This window comes from Numenius arquata, chromosome 16 (genome assembly GCF_964106895.1).
Source record: "Numenius arquata chromosome 16, bNumArq3.hap1.1, whole genome shotgun sequence".
Lineage (NCBI taxonomy): Eukaryota > Metazoa > Chordata > Aves > Charadriiformes > Scolopacidae > Numenius > Numenius arquata.
In genome coordinates, this window is record NC_133591.1 from 3,264,847 (window position 1) to 3,281,249 (window position 16,403).

Below are 16,403 nucleotides of genomic sequence, written 5' to 3' on the forward strand. Positions count from 1 at the left end.
TGGGACACCCCCAGCCCCAGGGGTGACCCCCAGATGCCCCGAGCCCTCCAGGCTCCCTGCACAGAGCTGAGCACACAGTGCTGAGCGTTCAGGGGGGTCCCCCTGCCCCATCCCATCCCCAGGATGGACCCCAGGGAGCCCCAAGGGCCCCGAGCAGCCCCCCACCCCCTCGGTGGCTGCGCGCTGACATTTCCTCTCTCTCACTGACCCTTTTTCTGTTCTCTCTGTTATCTCAAATAATGTCACTGCCTCTTCAGCATCTATTCACCGGAGCAGAAAGAAGCCACTGCTGACATGGATTTTTTAAAAAAAATAATACCATCTGTGCCTGGCACCCAGCCGGCCCCAACCCGCAGCGAGTGGCGCTGTCTGGGGACAGGGGGGAGGACCCACTGGGTGAGGGACAGGAGACCCCCAGGGTGGTGAGAGACACCCCAGCACTGCCCACTTGCTGGGGACACCGTAGCAGCGATGCTGCCCCGTGCACCAGGAGCATCCACAGGCAGTGAAGGAAAATAAAGATTTTGAAAGTTGGGTTTTTTTTTTTCTTTTCTTTTTATACAAAACGTTTTCCTTTTTGTTGTCAAGAAAGGGCCAGTGTCCCCCGGTGGGGAGAAGTCCCCCTGTCCCTTCCTGCCAGGCCACCATAGTCCCCCACACTCCCCCATGCATCCGTGCATCCCTTTTTTCGCAAAAGGATGGAGCACAGCCTCCTCTCCCCGCTCCCGCGCTGGCTATTAGAGGCAAACCCAAGATCGTTAGTCTTTCTGCAAAGCTCATAATGTGAAAAATGAAGCTCAAGAAAAATTAGCCAAATTACCAGGCTAATCCTTCAGCAGCAATCGCTGCTCCGCTGCACATCCGTAAAACCGGAACGGAGAGAGCAGACGGGGCAATGCAGACGGAAAAGCACTCGTGTTTGTGGGGTGGCCGGAGGAGAGGAGGGGATGAGTCTGGGGGAAGAACAGGCTCGTTAGGCTTAATTTGCTCCCCACAAAACGAGCTGAAGGGAGGGACAGGGCCGTGTCCCCTCCTGCACGCACCGTGCCCCCGCGGGGCATGAGGGTCCTGGGGGAGGAGGCGCAGGGATGGGGTTCCCTACATCCGCGCTGCAAAGTGGGTGTGAGAAGCTCGAGGAATTTCAGGAGGTGGTTGCAAGTTGGTGCGACCAAAGAGGTGATTCCCCCTGCAAAAGTTGAAGCTGGACACGTGCCAAATATCCCCCCCTGGCCCCTCCCTGGTTATTACAGTGCTGGGACCCTGGGAAGAAGGCTCTGAATGAGCCAGGGAGGGAGGAATAGGGAACAGAGGGAGCGGGCACTCCCGTGCTTGCAGATGGATGTGGAATCCACGCTTCCTTCTAACAAATTGGGACTGGCTCCAGTTGCTGACTCCGGCAGTTCTGGCTCCTATGGCACAGGGAAGGCACAGCCCGGCTCTGGCAAAGCCGTGGCATCAGGGTGGGGAGCACCTTCCCGGGGGCATTTCCACTGCCCCCCTGGAGCAGGAGCTTCCCCCAGAGGGGTCTCACAGACCCCAGCCCAAACCCTCACTCAGCCTGGGAACATCACCCACCTCCGCCCCGGCAGGGAGCGGTGGGATGAGCAGAGGCTGGAGGAAACCTCGGGATGCGGCCGGAGCCTTCCCAGAAAGGGGAAGCTGCACCCACCGAACGTGCCGCAACGCTGCGTCCCACAACTCACATCACTCACACCTCAGCTGCCAGGCTCGGCCACCGCCTTTCCCCGTGTCACCTCTGCGTCTCCATCACACCACAAACCAGAGGGCAGGAGGAGAAGGCTGGACGTTTGAAGGCAAAAGCATCCCAGGCTGCAGGATCCCACGGCGAGGAGATGGAAACCAAAGCGGGACAACACTCGCCACACTCAGCTGCCCGTTGAAGGACACGGGGAGGCGGGGGGCTCAGCAGGACACCCCCCCCCGACCTGAGTTGGTCTATTTAAAATCACCGTTTTTAATTATGATTTAAACCAACAAATCAAAACATTGTGGTTTTTTTTCTTCCCTCTCCCACCCCGACTGCAGGGCTGCCTTCCGAGGGAAGCCGCTAACGAGGATCAAACCCCAGACATCTCGTTTTGAAGCGAAGTTTCTTCGCCCTGAATTTGGCATTTCTTTGTGTGAACCAGCAGAAAGTACAGACACATTTAAGCGGTTATAGAGGCAACAAACACGCTTCCAGAGACTCACATTGATTACACTGTATTAGAAAATGGTAAATTATTTATCAGGCTTTCTGACTTGTGATTAGTGTAAAGCCGTTCTTGGATGCAAATTGGAATTGTAATTAGACATGTAGGAACCCAGCATCTGAGACCTGTTTTTATTGAAGCAGTGTAAGGTACTTTTTTTTTTCCCTTTTGTACCCAGCATAATTATCAAAGAACACTTTGCACATATAAAACCATCAATTTATTAAAACCAGAGACAGTTTTACATCTGAGCAGTGATGTAAAGCTGGTCATCGTGACGCCGGGATTTCAGAGTTAGTACATCTCAACCTCTCGCACTTGATTATTGTTTTTAATTCCTGCCCTGGAAGGGGAAGGCAGGCTCCCCCCACCGCTGCCAATTTATTACTCAGCTTTGACTGAAGCAATTCTTGAACAGAGCTACACTTAAAAAAAAAAAAAAAAAGAAATAAAAATAGCCTAGACAAACAGAACAATGATAAAATCTCTTTGGCAGGTACCAAAGAGCCCACAGCCACTAAGAGTCAGCTCATTACTTCAAGACACTCTGGCCTCAGACACTTACCTGCCAATTCCCTTTAGTTTCGTGGTCCAACTCATTAAAATTTTACAAGTTAAAAAAACCCCTGCATTTACATTTGTAGTAAGTTTAAATGCATTTAAGGTTTTATAGTTTGCCAACTGTAAGTTACAGTCAGCTTTGGAGGAGGTGGGTTTTAATTTTTTTTTTTCCTACTTCCAACGAAAACAAATTTGTGTTTGCTCTGCCCCTGACCCCCCTTCAGCCCCAGTTTCTCCACCTGCCCTGGACCCTGACAGTCGTGCGTTTTACACACCCAAGGACAGGCAGGGTCAAGGCTGGGCTCGTTTAAGTGTGAGAGATCCCAGAAGAGCTATGGCAAGTAGGAATGTTAAGGCTGCCCTTGCCTCTGGCCACCCTCCTCGCAGGTGACAGTTGCTGTTTGAACCAGACCTCGAGCACGTGAACAGAAGCCAGAGTCTGGCTACAGACCCTGCTTATCAGAGATTAGAGTGAAAACAGTGATAATACCATTAAAAATGTGCTTTTTTTTTTTTTTCATTTTCGTTATCCAACTCTTAATTAGTATCAGGTAAGAGCTGTATTTAAAGGTTTCCTCTCCACCGTGAATTGCAGTCCAGGAGAAATGGAGACCTGAGTGTCAAGCCCTGAGCTGCCAAAGATGCTTTTCACCCAAAAATGTCAAAAGCTCTCTGCACATCCACCTCACCAGCCTCGCTGCCCGCCCTCGCAGGACGCCAGGGGAGAAAGGGAGAGACACCGCACGCATCTGAAGCAGCAGAACCAAGCAAAGTGTCATTATCCGCGCTGGAATCCAGCCAAGACCCTTCTCCTCCTGCCCCTTGGGATCAGCACAGCAGTTGAGTAAATAAATTCAAAACAGGATTTTGAGAGCCTGGGTCAAACTCGCACCAAGCCCAAGTCACAAGCAGTTGCTCCCGGATCCTCATCGCAGCCCCCACTCCCAGTGACACCAGACCCAAAACTGGCTCCGCAGCCGCGTCTCGAGGCCCACGGCCACACAGGAGAGCAGGAGAGAAGTTTCCAGGCACAGCGATCGCTCTGAGGACGCATTGCCAAGAGCTTGGGTCTTGCCAGAGGCAGAAGCTTAACTCTGGGAGAGCGCCTGCAGCACTTCGGCGTCTAAAGACGAGGAGGAGTGCAGGGTCACGCCGGGGGCCCCGATATTGGTCTCCCAGCATTCAAACCCACAGGCACACAAGTCTCGCTTGGCTGCTTCCACGGCCAGCGGGGAGGTGTCTGCCAAGAGGAAGGCAAGAGCGGCCAGTTAGTCGGATAGGCCACTGCAGGGAGACCGAAACGGGCCACTGCACGTTTCAACACATGTCCCCTGGAGCAGGGCCAATGCCCAGAAGATCCAACACACATAAATGAAGGCACTGCGTCACCCCTGTATGGAACGCTGCAAAAAACACACCATCCCACACTCGTGACACGGCTTCACAACACACCACAGCGGGTTGTGAACCCTCTACTTCCAAACCTGACCCCACCGGGAGGGCCACACGGAACTGGGGAAGGATGCCCAGGGCGAGCAGAGGGTTACTGACCTGGTCTCAGCAGGGTAATGCCACAGCCGCCCCCGCCAGCCCCGGTCAGCTTGCTGTGCAGGCCATGGGACGCCGTCACCCGGCACAGCCTGTCCAGGGAGGGATGGCCGACTCCAATCACGTTTAAGTGGTGTTGGTTTATATCAAAGAGTTCCTAAAAGCAATGGCACATGCATGAGATGAGCTCAGGTGGTGACAGAGGCTCTTCAAAGCCATGGCTCCCTCCCCAGCGAGGTCCAGGGGAGCTGCCCTGCCTTCCCAGTTACCCCATTTCTCCAGGGAGTTTGGCCAGCAGCACGTCTTGGGGCTGGTGGACCAAGGTCAAGGCTGGGGTCTGAGCCCTGGGCTGCTCATCTGTCCCCATCTTCCTCATGGTTTGTGCTGCTGCTGGCCACCACAGTGACAGCAGTACAACACCCTCCAGACCTCCTTGCTCAGGGAGGATGGAGAAAATCCTGGTCACTGCAAGCTGCCAACAGGCATTTATTTCAGGTGCTAAATCAGTGCTCCCTGATGCCTCCCAACTGCTTCACCTCTCCCCTGTCACAGGAGTGTTGAGCAGGAGACTGTGCAAGCCCCCTCGCTGGCCGTGGGAAGGGCACTAAGCCAGCATCCCTCATTCCTGGCTGTCACCTTGCCCTGCTCTGCAATCCATCCAGCATAACTAGATCCAGGGGACTTCTGACACAGCTGAGTTCGAAATGGCATTGCTGCAGAGGGGACATGGAGTTACCTCCCCTTGTTTGCATTGTGCAGCTCTTCTCCCTCCCCATGGGCATGGCCTGGGCTGGGAGCCAAGGGGCCTCTCACCAGCGCCTCGCTGGGAATCTGGCACCCAGCACAAAGTGGGGTCGAGAGGGTCCTCCCTTTCGGGGGAGAGCAGCACAAGCCACTCACCAAGCCAGGCTGCCCTCCAAGCAGAGCTACAACTGCCTCTCTGCCATGCTGTCCCACCCAGCCACAAATGCCACTGCTCCTGGAAAACACTGCCATGGCAGCAAAGACCAAAGGGCCCAAGCGACAGACAACACTACATAGAGGTGGGAATTACAGCTTCTCACCTCCCAGTACGAGAGGTGAGGAATTAAGGAACAGAGGGAAGGGCTTTGACTGTACTCAGAGCAAGCCTAGAGCAGGACCAGAAACTGACACCTGGCCCCCAAGGACGGCAGTGCCCTCCCAGCTCATCAGTGCCACCAGTGGAGGAAGCTCATTCTCAACAACGCTGGTCTGAGACCCCAAATCTATCACCTCCCTGATGTGTGGCTGCTGTTCCCATCACTGTCCCAGAGGGTGTCACAAGCAGGGAGCCAGCTGAGGTGGGACCAGTCCCAGAGAGGCTCCCTAATAACAGGAGCCCCGCGCTTCTCTCTCCAGTCCGTGCCACCAAATACTTCCCTCCTGCAGCTTCCTGCGAGCGGGAGGGATGCTTTGCATTGAGCCAGGAGGGATGCTGCACACAGGGAGCAGTGGGAGCCACGGTACAGCGTGGCAGGTGTCAGTCACATCACCCTCCCTCAGCTCCTGCCAATGCCACACAGGAGGGGACGATGCAGAAATAGTCCCTCTCCCCCGCCTCCGGAGCGTGTCTGTACCGCATTTAAACAAATGCGGGGAGAGGAATTAGCCAGTCGCACGCAGAGCGCATATATCACAAGTCCTGCGCTGGGCTGGACAGACATCCATCTAGAGGCCTCTTTATATGCCTGAGTGAGGGCACAGCACTGTCTATGATGATCCCAGACACCTGTCATCTCCTGATCCAAAATCTGCCAGGAATCAGATGACAGCTTATGACACACCAGACTAGTTCGATGGTTCAAATACAATGCTGTCCAGAACTGCACATTTCAGAAACAGCCAAATATATATATATATATATGCAGTGCATATAATCAACTGTGCCTCTGTGGGCTCTTCAAGCACAAGACAAACCCAACAGATTCAAGACAGAAATCTGCTCATTGCAGTGCTGCTTCCTGAGGATCGTATACAAGGCTGCTCCGGCATCTTCCACGTGAGGATCTCAAAGCACGCTTCAAATTAATCCTCCTCTTCCCTGTCCCCCGATACTTCTGACAGCCTGAGCAATGTGGAGAGGAGTCGTCTGAAGTTGTACTGCAAACAGACTCCAGATCTCCTGCAGCCCAGCCCTCGTGAGGGTCAGTTCACCCTAATGGGTGCAGAAACCCACCATCCTCTTGGTGCAAAGGGAGCAGAAGGACTTTGCTACGAATCCCATGGGAGACCCTTCCGTGCTTGCTGCTGTCCCAGTGGCAGCTCACCCACATATAGTGAGGTGCAACATGGCCTGAAGCAAAGAGAAGGCTGTACCCACCATCTGCTAACAGCGTGGCCCTGCACTGCTGCCACCATCTGAGGTGGGACAGCAGCTCTCTGTCCCATCCCAGAGCTGGGACAGCACCTCTGGAGCACACTCACAGCTGTGGTGGGGACAACCTGCCAGCGAGAGCAAGGACAAGCAGAGGTCCTCAACATGAGGGATCCAGATGCCAACAAGGAACTGCACTGTTGGTACCAAATGCTTCTTGACCATCCAAGTCACTTGGCACCCAGGGCCGGGCCAGGTTTGCCTCAGCTGGGACACTGCCACACATCCTTACCCCACGGTTGCATGAATCCGTATTACAGTGCTCTCAGCACTGCAAAAAAACCCAACTTCTTCCACTTGGAAGCGTGTTTCCCCCCACCACAGCAGCTTCTCCTACTTCGAACACAGCCAAGACAAACACAGATCTTTGTATGCACCTCATGCATCAATGTCAGGTCAGCTCTGGGCACAACTCTGTTCCTTATCCTCTGGAGCCAGGATGAGCGCAGAGCAATGGGAGCTGGCTCGTAACCAGTCCATCACAAACCAGTGGCTGCTGGGCTCCCTGCTCCTCGCTCCAGCCTTGGCAGTGACAAAGCAATCGCTTCACGGGTAGCGACTGCCAGAACGAGCGTGGCTGGCCCCCGGCACAGGGAGGCAGCGTCTCAGCCTCAACTCACTCAACGTTTCTCAGCAAAGGGAAACAAAACCTCTGAAGCTACAGGTCCAAAAAGCACCAGGCCCGCTCCCTCCCTCCCTGTGCACCCCTGGGGAGAGACACCAGCAGCATTTTCTGTCTCTCGGCTCCAGGAAGGGCATTAAAAGCAGCACACACAGACCATGGTTTCACTCGGAACTGAACATTTCCTGCTATCAAATTTTTTCTTAGACCTAATGTTCTTTAAATGACATTTTGATGTTTAACAGTAACAGTGTCTAAAAATACTGGCGAACAAGCCCCTTACCTCCAGCACAAGGTAATACTCAGGTGATGGATTTGCAGGCATCGCTTCCAGAACACTTTGGCATTCCTGAGAAATTGCATCGATGGAGTCCAGCACTGGGTTCATTATAGCAGGGAACTGAGAAGGGGGGGGGGGAAGGCAAGATATGAGAAGACTGCTCTGTAGCCTTCTAATACCACTGCGATAAAACTGGCCCCAGTCTCTTTGAGTTGGGCAATTCCTCACCCCACTCAGGGCTACTCATTTGTGGACATCTCCCCCCCGCCCCCCCCCCCCCCCACCTTGCAGGGCACCACGGGCAGAAACTGGAGGAAGAGAGTGAAACTGGTGGAAGGAACTGGTGATTTTTGTGGCAAACCCTGTTAATGCTGGAGAGAGGAAGGAGTTGAGCTGAACCCCCATTCCCAGGGCAGCTGGCTGTTAGCCACCAGCAGGTAGGAATGCAGTGACTACAGGTAGGATCCCAAGAGATCCCCAGGAGATCTGCAGTCCCACGTGAGGAGATCTGAGCTCTTGAGGGTTATCTCCCCACCCCACATCTCCATTCCTGCAACCACACAGGTGCTGCACCTTCAGGATCTTCTCCTTGACGCCAGCCACCAGGACCTTGGTGCTTCGAGGGACTTTTGTGTTGGTCAGCAAGATCCTCAGTGTCGGCACCCTGGAAGCAACAGGAGACATCCCCTCACCTCTTTCCTTCACAGTCCCCCAGCAGCTTCCAAGGCCCAGACAGATACAGTTTGTTCTGCCTCAAAAGGCCTATTTGAGCAAGACACCCAAGATAAGGAGTCTCATTAGTTTTAAAAAAAAAGTTAATTGCGTGCTTCAGTGCTAGCAGGGTTCAGGCTTGTTCCTCTTAGATTCAAGGAAGAACTGTACAAGCGCTATAAATAGGACTGTAATGTATTTACTGAAATCCATGTTTTTCAAGCAAATTTTTTCCTTTGAAATACTATCTGCGAGACTAGCCAGCAGTAGCCATTAACTGCTAATAGAGCAATTTCATGCACTGTGAAAGATTTTAATGGAGTCAGATTATACTTCATTGGCAGGAGGCAGAGGGAACACACAGGACCTGGATTTGTCTCTGCAGCTTGGTTTTCATGCCGTCCTACCACCAGGTAAGCAAAAAGTTCCCCCTCCCCTCAATGTCATTTGCTGCCAGGAGCAGATCAGTTCCTGCTGCCCATAATGCCATGAAATTAATATTGATCCTTCGTGCTGTATTCATCTAATGTCAGATAATGACCAAACATTTCATTGTTCCTGTCCACCTCAACAGCACTCGAGACAACATTCGAGCTACCCACACCCAGAGCAAAATCAGGCTACGAAGCCCTTGTGCCATGCTGGTAGTGATCTCCCATCAATCCACCCAATGCCTCTCTGACATATTCCACCCACCGTACGTAAGCGATATTTTTAAACTCGAATATTACCTCTTTAATGGTGTGATTTTTCCTGATTGGTATCTCAGGGCTCCACCTAAAGTAAAATACATGCATTGTCTCAGTACACAGTGAGCTGAGAGATAACACAGCGTCGTAAGAGACAGAAGGTCTTTCATCTTTAGAACCTCACCCAGAGCATATGACAGTAATTGCAAGAAACACCAGCTAAATGAACCATGTTCCCAGACAGCATGAATCTGCCTAACCCTGCTGACTTAATGAGAGGGTCTGGCTGGACATAGTTAACCCAATGCCTTTCCCTTTGCTCTCTTCTACTCTGGGATCACATTAAATATGTTTAAAAGGCAAAGAGTTTGGCCAGCATTAAATCTTTAATAAAAAAAAAAAAAAGAATCAAGCAATGATTCCCCAGGGCAGAGCCAAGCACGCAGGTTTCAAACTGGACTGAACGTGCACACTCATGTCAGCAGCAACCCCTCAGTGTAGAATTTCATTGTCCGGAAGGAATGTCTCACTTGGCTCCTACTTTTACAGAGGCATTGCGATTAGGTCTCATTAGAAAGATTATTAAAAGTCTCCAAGGATACTTCCAAAACACTTGGAAGTCTCTGCTAATTGAAGCTAAATGACAGCTGTCCAACTGCATTTTCTACTGCTTTATCTTTGGGACAGGATCAGGTTTCTTTGTTCACGCCAGAATGTTTAAATATCAGTTATTTGCAACACAGCCTCTGCCCCACGGCACTTGCCTGAGGGCTGCAGATCTCTGATGTTACTGCAGCGAGTCCCCAACAGCCCAGCTGGCTCCAGTCCCAGTTTACAGATGGGGCAAACCAAGATGGAAAAGGATTCCCTCCACTCAAATAAAAAAAAAGGACCTGAATTTGAGAGTTTCTTGTCCCTCTGTTGTACCTCAGTACAAGGAGACAACCTGCTCCGTCCAGTGTCCCTGCAGCAATCCCAACCAAGCCTTAGTACTTGCAGAAATGCAGCTTGTGGCATCTGCTCACCCCCTTCCCACAGCTGATGCACACTCTGCAGCGGAGAATGGAAACGTGGCTGCTGCTCTACGTCCCCATCAGCCTCTCCTCAACATCCACACTCAGTGCTGGGGAGCAGCAAACACACACGTACCCCAAGTACCGACAGCATTATCCACACCCGAGGGATTGCCATGGATCACCCGCTCTCCCTGGAAGGCCCAGCTGTTAATCAGAGTCAGCTCCTCTTCTGTCCACCTGAAAGGCAAGAAAATGACTCCAATATACATCGAAACCAGCGCACATGCAGTGACAGAGAGAAGCACCAGAGGCCACAGGAGATACAAAAGCAGCAGGAACCATACAAGGCACCCCGTTGCTGGGGGAAGCCCCATCACTGTGAAGTCCCTCTGTGCACTGCACTCTTTTGGCAGAGACCGGATATTGTCATTTACAGCACTTAACTGGGACTGGAAACACAGCCAGCCCATGAGGGAAACTGGTGCTGCTCCACAGAGACGGCACAACCACTGCCCAGCGCTCCCGCTGCAGGCCAGTGGCGAGGGAGGGAGCAGATTCAGGGAGCAGACCCTAGCCCTGGCCTAGCGAAGCTCCAGTTTAATGGAATACAAGTCCAGACCTCTCCACACCTCCCCGACACCATGTGTTACCACACGTCTTGGCCCGAGATCCTGCTCCCCAACAGGCAGGATGGTGTATTTATAGACACAGAAGGCACAACGTGAGAAGAGAATAGTAAAAGTCGCATTTCACACGTGCAGCTTCAGCCTCTAATTGCCAGCTCCTCAGCTGCAGAAGCCTCATAAATTGGGTCAAAAGGTGCAGTTCGAACTGATTTACTATCTCCAGCAAAGACTTTGATTTTTAGCGATTAACTCCTAACGCTTTGAGCTGCACCGGGTGCTGGTACTGAGAGCACAGAAGGGAACCAAATGCAGATCTAGGAGGTGTTATGCTAAACAGAAAGACCTGGGTTTGTGGTTTTGTCTTAAAAGCAGTCACATAAATTGGTAAGGCCTTTGAGAGTTTAAATGCTGGCACAAAGAGTTTGGTGCTGGGTCAGACTCAGCAAGGATCAAGGCCCCTGACTGAACATACTAATTAATGGGCTGTAGCAATACAAAAAGCAAACACAGAGCTGCCACTTACAAAGCATTTGCTGGCGGCAACCTCACCGCAATTCTACCACAGTGATGTCTCTCCCAGCACCTCTCAAAAATCCCTGGCCCTGCTTGGGGCTTGCTTCTGCAAGGCACAGACCCACACAACCACCTTCAGAACCCACCAGTCTGTTTCAAACCCACTCGCTCACCCCACACTGAAGGGCTGTCTCAAACCCGGGCACCCCAAGGGAAGCCTGACACCCCCAGGGAGCCAAATACCCCTCCTGCACCCCGCTGTAACACACTCAGACTCACAGAGGGACACAAACACACATTTCTACCCCACCCCCGGCGCACTCCAGACACACCGCACACATCCCAAGCCACGATTCCAAACAGCCTAATGCACAGCGGTATCAGACACCCCAGCACCAGTGATGCTCTGGTGAGTTCAGAGCTGGCGTTTGGTGCAGTGAGAACGTACATTCCACAGGTTTTTAGGCTATAGGGTCCAGAACAGGTATTACATGATGGAGCAGAGGCACAAACATGGATTTTGGAAAAGCATCAGTGTCTTACACGAAATAAGAAGAACCGCTAAGGCAAGGCAGAAATTCTGAGAGCCACCTGCTATCTGGAAGCCGCTTCCTTTAACTCCCCACTTCCCTGGGCCTCAGCTGAATGTCTTTATCCGGCTCCACACACCTTTCATTTCACTTGCCAATATTTAATCTGTGAAGCATTCAGGAAAACAGCTCACACCACCGCTACTCAAAATAGAAGCGCAGTTTGCTGTAAACCACTTGTTTTTAATCCTCTTTGAGAGGCTGCGATTCTTCTCTACACAGGAGTCATTATATCACGCTGTTCTTTTCTTGCGATGTTAAGCAAAAACCTTCTGAAGTCTGACACCCCCATCTCTCACTTACCCCTCTGCATGCCAGCTGGAAGGAAAAAAAATATAAAAATAAATACGCTGTATTCAAGCTGAAGCTAAGACGTGTGAGCAGAGAATGAAGACATCCTCGCTGCCTGGTTTGGAACCGGCCTTTCATTTCTCACGCCGTGTGACTATTCGGGAGATTTACCCCAGCACAGCGTACAAACTGCTCCGCTCCAGGAACACGTTTCTGGGTCAGGCTGCAAACTCTTTGTTTTTGAAGCAGAGCACAGTCCCTGTTGCTCTCTCACTTTCAGTCCCACGCAAAAACGCACAGAAGCCAAGCGTAAAAGGTTGCACCTGGCAGCGGGCGCACAATGGAGGGTTCTGCCACTCCAGCTGCGATCCGCATCTTTAAACAGAGCCTCCTCACACACACAGCAGAGCAGACCAGTTTTTCAAGACCGAACTCCAAGGGAAAGCAACCCAAGGGCAGAAGGAAAGAAACTCCCTTTCACCAGCCACTGATAAAGGGGAAGCTCAGGCAAGAGATCAGAAGGAAATGTACCACACATGGAAAAAAAATTCCTGTGAAAATGCAGAAAAACCAGAAAGTATCCTTGACTCCTTGAGGACTCAAAAGAAAAACCTGGAAGACACTCAGGGACAGAGAGGAAATAGAGGTTAAAAAAAATTCACCACATTATAGTGTGTGTTTTATTTGCTTGGTAAAATAAAGCTCTTTTTTTTTGTATGCATATCTTAGACTAGACAAGGGAAATGGTGCAAGTTTTACCAAGTCTCTGCATCCAGTTGCTTTTATCAGAAGTGAATTGCAAACACACTATTCACAGGTCAGAGCCCAGGGACAGGGCATGTCTCTGCTGCTGGGAGCACAGGGCAGCAACAGGAGAGGAAGGAAAGGAACTGGTCTCAGGGTGCCACTGCTGCGGCCACAGCCGTAGCCCAGGGGTTGGCCAGAGAGACCAAGAGAGGTGCCAGTATCTGTGCAGGCAAAAGAGAGAGAGCAGAGCTGCCCCAGGCCGTGCATCCAAGGCAGGGAGGCTTCCCTGATGGGAGGTGTTACCTGGCTGTGGATTCTCCATCCTTCAGAGGGCAGGAAATAGCTCCACATGCTGTTAGCAGGGCAGCTGCCAGGCAGACAGCGTAGGCAGCACTCGATCCCAGCCCAGCTCCCGTGGGCAGCTCAGACCACACCAGTATGTCCACACTGGGAACATCTCTGAAACACAAACACACGCGGATGTAACGCAAAAGCCTTGAATTCCATCTTGAGACAACATTTCAAAGGCAAAAAGACGTCAATTAGGACTGATCACAGGAAAAGCTGGTTGAAAACTGGCAACATCAGCACATATACACACATCCGGCACACACACACACACAGGCTCAACGAGTGCTCAGTTTGCGCAGCTGAGTGGCCTCCCTAAAGGCATTGTACCAGAACAAAGCCTGGCTGAATCGGATCTATGATTAGCACAGCTTGTCAAGCTGCTAGCGGGGCACTTAGTAACTAAATACTTGAGTAGCACCCTAAAGAGACCCTTCAAAGATTGCTGTAAACAGGATTTTAAACATGTTTCTAAGTAAAGCCTAAATATCCCAAATCTATAACTGCGTAGTTACATCCCACTGGAGCAACAAGCTGATGGGGAAGATGAAATACGCACTTATGTGTGCCCACATGCCCCATTTCTCCACTGAATGCACCCGGGTTGTGTTACAGACCCTAACATCGAACCCAGGAGCTTTTCACTGGCTGGTGAGTGACATGAACTATGAACTGATGGTTTCAGAACAGGCTGATGACAGCCCCGGAGCTATCACCACGCAGCTCAGAGACCGCAAAGCAAATTGTGATGCGGCTACACATCATCATTCTTTAACCTTTGATTCTTTTGCTGTGAATATTGAAGTCAGGTTCTGACTTGCTTTAACACAGCAGGCAGTGCTGCATCAGACACTGCCCTGAGCACCCATCCAGTAACTTACACCGGTATCATCAACAGCTTTGGTCAAGTTCAGAAGATAGAACAGCCCTGAGCTGTGATTACCCCGAGTTCTTACAGTTTTAGGGAGATTCAGCCCAGAAAAGGGATCAGATTTAGCTCAGACAATGAATTCACAGCTCATTTCTGTTATTTTTCTATAAGCCGGGATGAAGGGAGCTGCCTGCTGGAGGGAGGGATGTGTCTGCTTTTGTGCAGGAAGGGTGGGATGAACTGCTCCGACTTGAGCACCTCAAAGCTTAGATGAGAGCAGATGATTCCCAGCCCCCCTGCTTGGGACACCCCACCCACCAAACAGCTCAGCTCTGAAGAGTGTCTCCTGAGGCGCTCAGAAGTGAGATTTCCTGTCATTTCTTATTTTGCCTCAAAGATTTGGTTTCTTCCCGTGACCTTGCAGAAACAATTAATGGTGAACGACACTCGAGACAGCATGTTTATTTGAGGGCAGGAAGAACAGCCTTACCCATACTTAGCCGAAATAGCCAGGCACATATACAGAAAGGCAAGAGTAGCAAGGCTCTCGGGAGCTGAGGCTCCGGCAGCAATTCCAGCAAACTCTCTCAGTGTATCCAGCTGTTCTACGCTGGGGGATTTAGATTCATCAAAGTCAGCTATGGAAGCAAGGAAGGGAGAATTCAAACACTTAGAAACCAGGGAACTGTTAAACTTGAAAGCAGTATTTACAAGAACAATATCTCCTGTTATAGTATGCAAAACCAGATTGAGCCAATTTCAGATTTCACCTACAAACTTTCTACCTGAGGATTCATGATGAAATAAAAGCAAAATCTCCAGCAGCCACTTTGAACACCTAGTGTTTCCACACCCCACACCTGCATTGTGCTACAGCAACTGTCTCCTTGCCTACATTTTCCAGTGTGCCCATCCATCACTATGTAGAACTTGGCAAATCACAAACTCTGTATTAAAAACATGGATATTCTGATGCGCTTCATACCAGTCTGGTCTCCAAATGGCCAGGAGCAAGTATCAGTGTAAGAGACCTTTTGGCCAACGCTGAGAAAGGTCACCCAACGCTCTGACTCAGCAGGCTTTGATCCGCTTTCTGCTAAGCAAACAGTGCTCAGGAGGGTCACAGGAATTAACACCGGGTACTCCAGAGGGAAGTGGCACAAACACCAGTGAGGGGCTTCATCCAGTACAAGATGCTGCAGAAATTCAAGTGAGGCTGGCACGGGGCAGAGAGGCAGGAAAACAGGCCCCATATCCCTGCCTTCCCCAAGAGCCCTCAACTCAGACCAGCTTCAGAGAGACTCCTTTTGCCCCCCCCCATCAGTAATACACCTGGATGTGGTTCCTGGCTGGCTTCAGGTGGTACTACAACACCACCTGAGCAGCAACAGCACTAGAACAGGCCCCTGGGAACCTGAAACAGGAGGACACAGCCACAGCAAGGGCCACTCACAAATACCAGAGCACCAGGCAGGCCACAAGAGGCACATAGAGGGTGTGCAGGTGTCTGAGCTGGGGGTATGCAGGGACACAGTAGTGTTTAACACACACAGAGCATGGTCACAGATGACAAGGCCCAGCAACACTCTGCAGGGGGAACAAATCACCCCGTGGGGGTCCCAGCGCAGTCACCGGACAGAATGTGCCAAGCAGGACTGAGAGCCCCACGCGATGCACAAGGGAGCGTTTTCCTCCTCCCAGCGCTTGCCTGTAAATCCCTTCTGCAGGTCCTGGAGGCAGGAGGTGTCCCAGCTCCTCCTGACACTGACACCGGGCAGGTGGATGCACACCCTGCTGTCACCGCAGGGCCGCAAGCGGAGGAAGGTCCTCAGGTTCAGCGCCACGGCCAAGGCCACCTGTGGACGAGGAAAAGCAGCGTGAGGCAAGGCTTCTTCGTTCTGAGCGTGGTGAGAGCCTGGCCCAGGTTGCCCAGAGAAGCTGTGGCTGCCCCATCCCTGGAGGGGTTCAAGGCCAGGTTGGACGGGGCTTGGAGCAACCTGGTCTGGTGGGAGATGTCCCTGCCCAGGGCAGGGGGTGGCACTAGATGGGCTTTAAGGTCCCTTCCAACCCAAACCACCCTGTGATTCAATGAAGTGAGGTGAGGCGAGGAGGGCCAGAGCCCCGGGAGCCCCCGGCGGCAGCAGGCCCCTTACCTTGCCGTGCACCACAGCGTGCTCCCCGTGGAGGATGACCTTCCCCGGGGCGGACAACACCAGGCTCCGCTCCCACATCTCCCACAGCGGGACGCGGCCCCTCAGGAACCCCCCTCCTCCACCGCCGCCTCCGCTGCCCGACTCCAACGGCGAGGACTGACAGCGCCGCTCACCAATAGGAGCCGCGCTCCGCCCCGCCCTCCTTGCCCTCAAACCAATAGCCGGGATC

The 16,403-nt window shown here is 52.1% G+C and overlaps 1 protein-coding gene across 2 annotated transcripts; it reads right to left on the reverse strand.

Moving 5' to 3' along the window:
- Window positions 1-2,413: 2,413 nt before the first annotated feature.
- MVK (mevalonate kinase) lies at window positions 2,414-16,342 on the reverse strand. Of its 2 annotated transcripts, XM_074159598.1 has the most exons (10): window positions 16,175-16,342; window positions 15,730-15,877; window positions 14,512-14,659; window positions 13,106-13,261; window positions 10,169-10,272; window positions 9,062-9,107; window positions 8,193-8,283; window positions 7,623-7,739; window positions 4,326-4,479; window positions 2,414-4,014 (listed from the first exon to the last, which is right to left on the reverse strand). In XM_074159598.1, exons 1-10 carry the CDS (start codon window positions 16,250-16,252, stop codon window positions 3,863-3,865), a joined length of 1,194 nt encoding a protein of 397 aa, XP_074015699.1. In that variant the 5' UTR covers window positions 16,253-16,342; the 3' UTR covers window positions 2,414-3,862. The 2 variants fall into 2 exon arrangements, with proteins under 2 accessions (XP_074015699.1, XP_074015700.1); XM_074159599.1 differs by lacking the exon at window positions 13,106-13,261 and having other exon boundaries at window positions 16,175-16,312.
- Window positions 16,343-16,403: the final 61 nt, after the last annotated feature.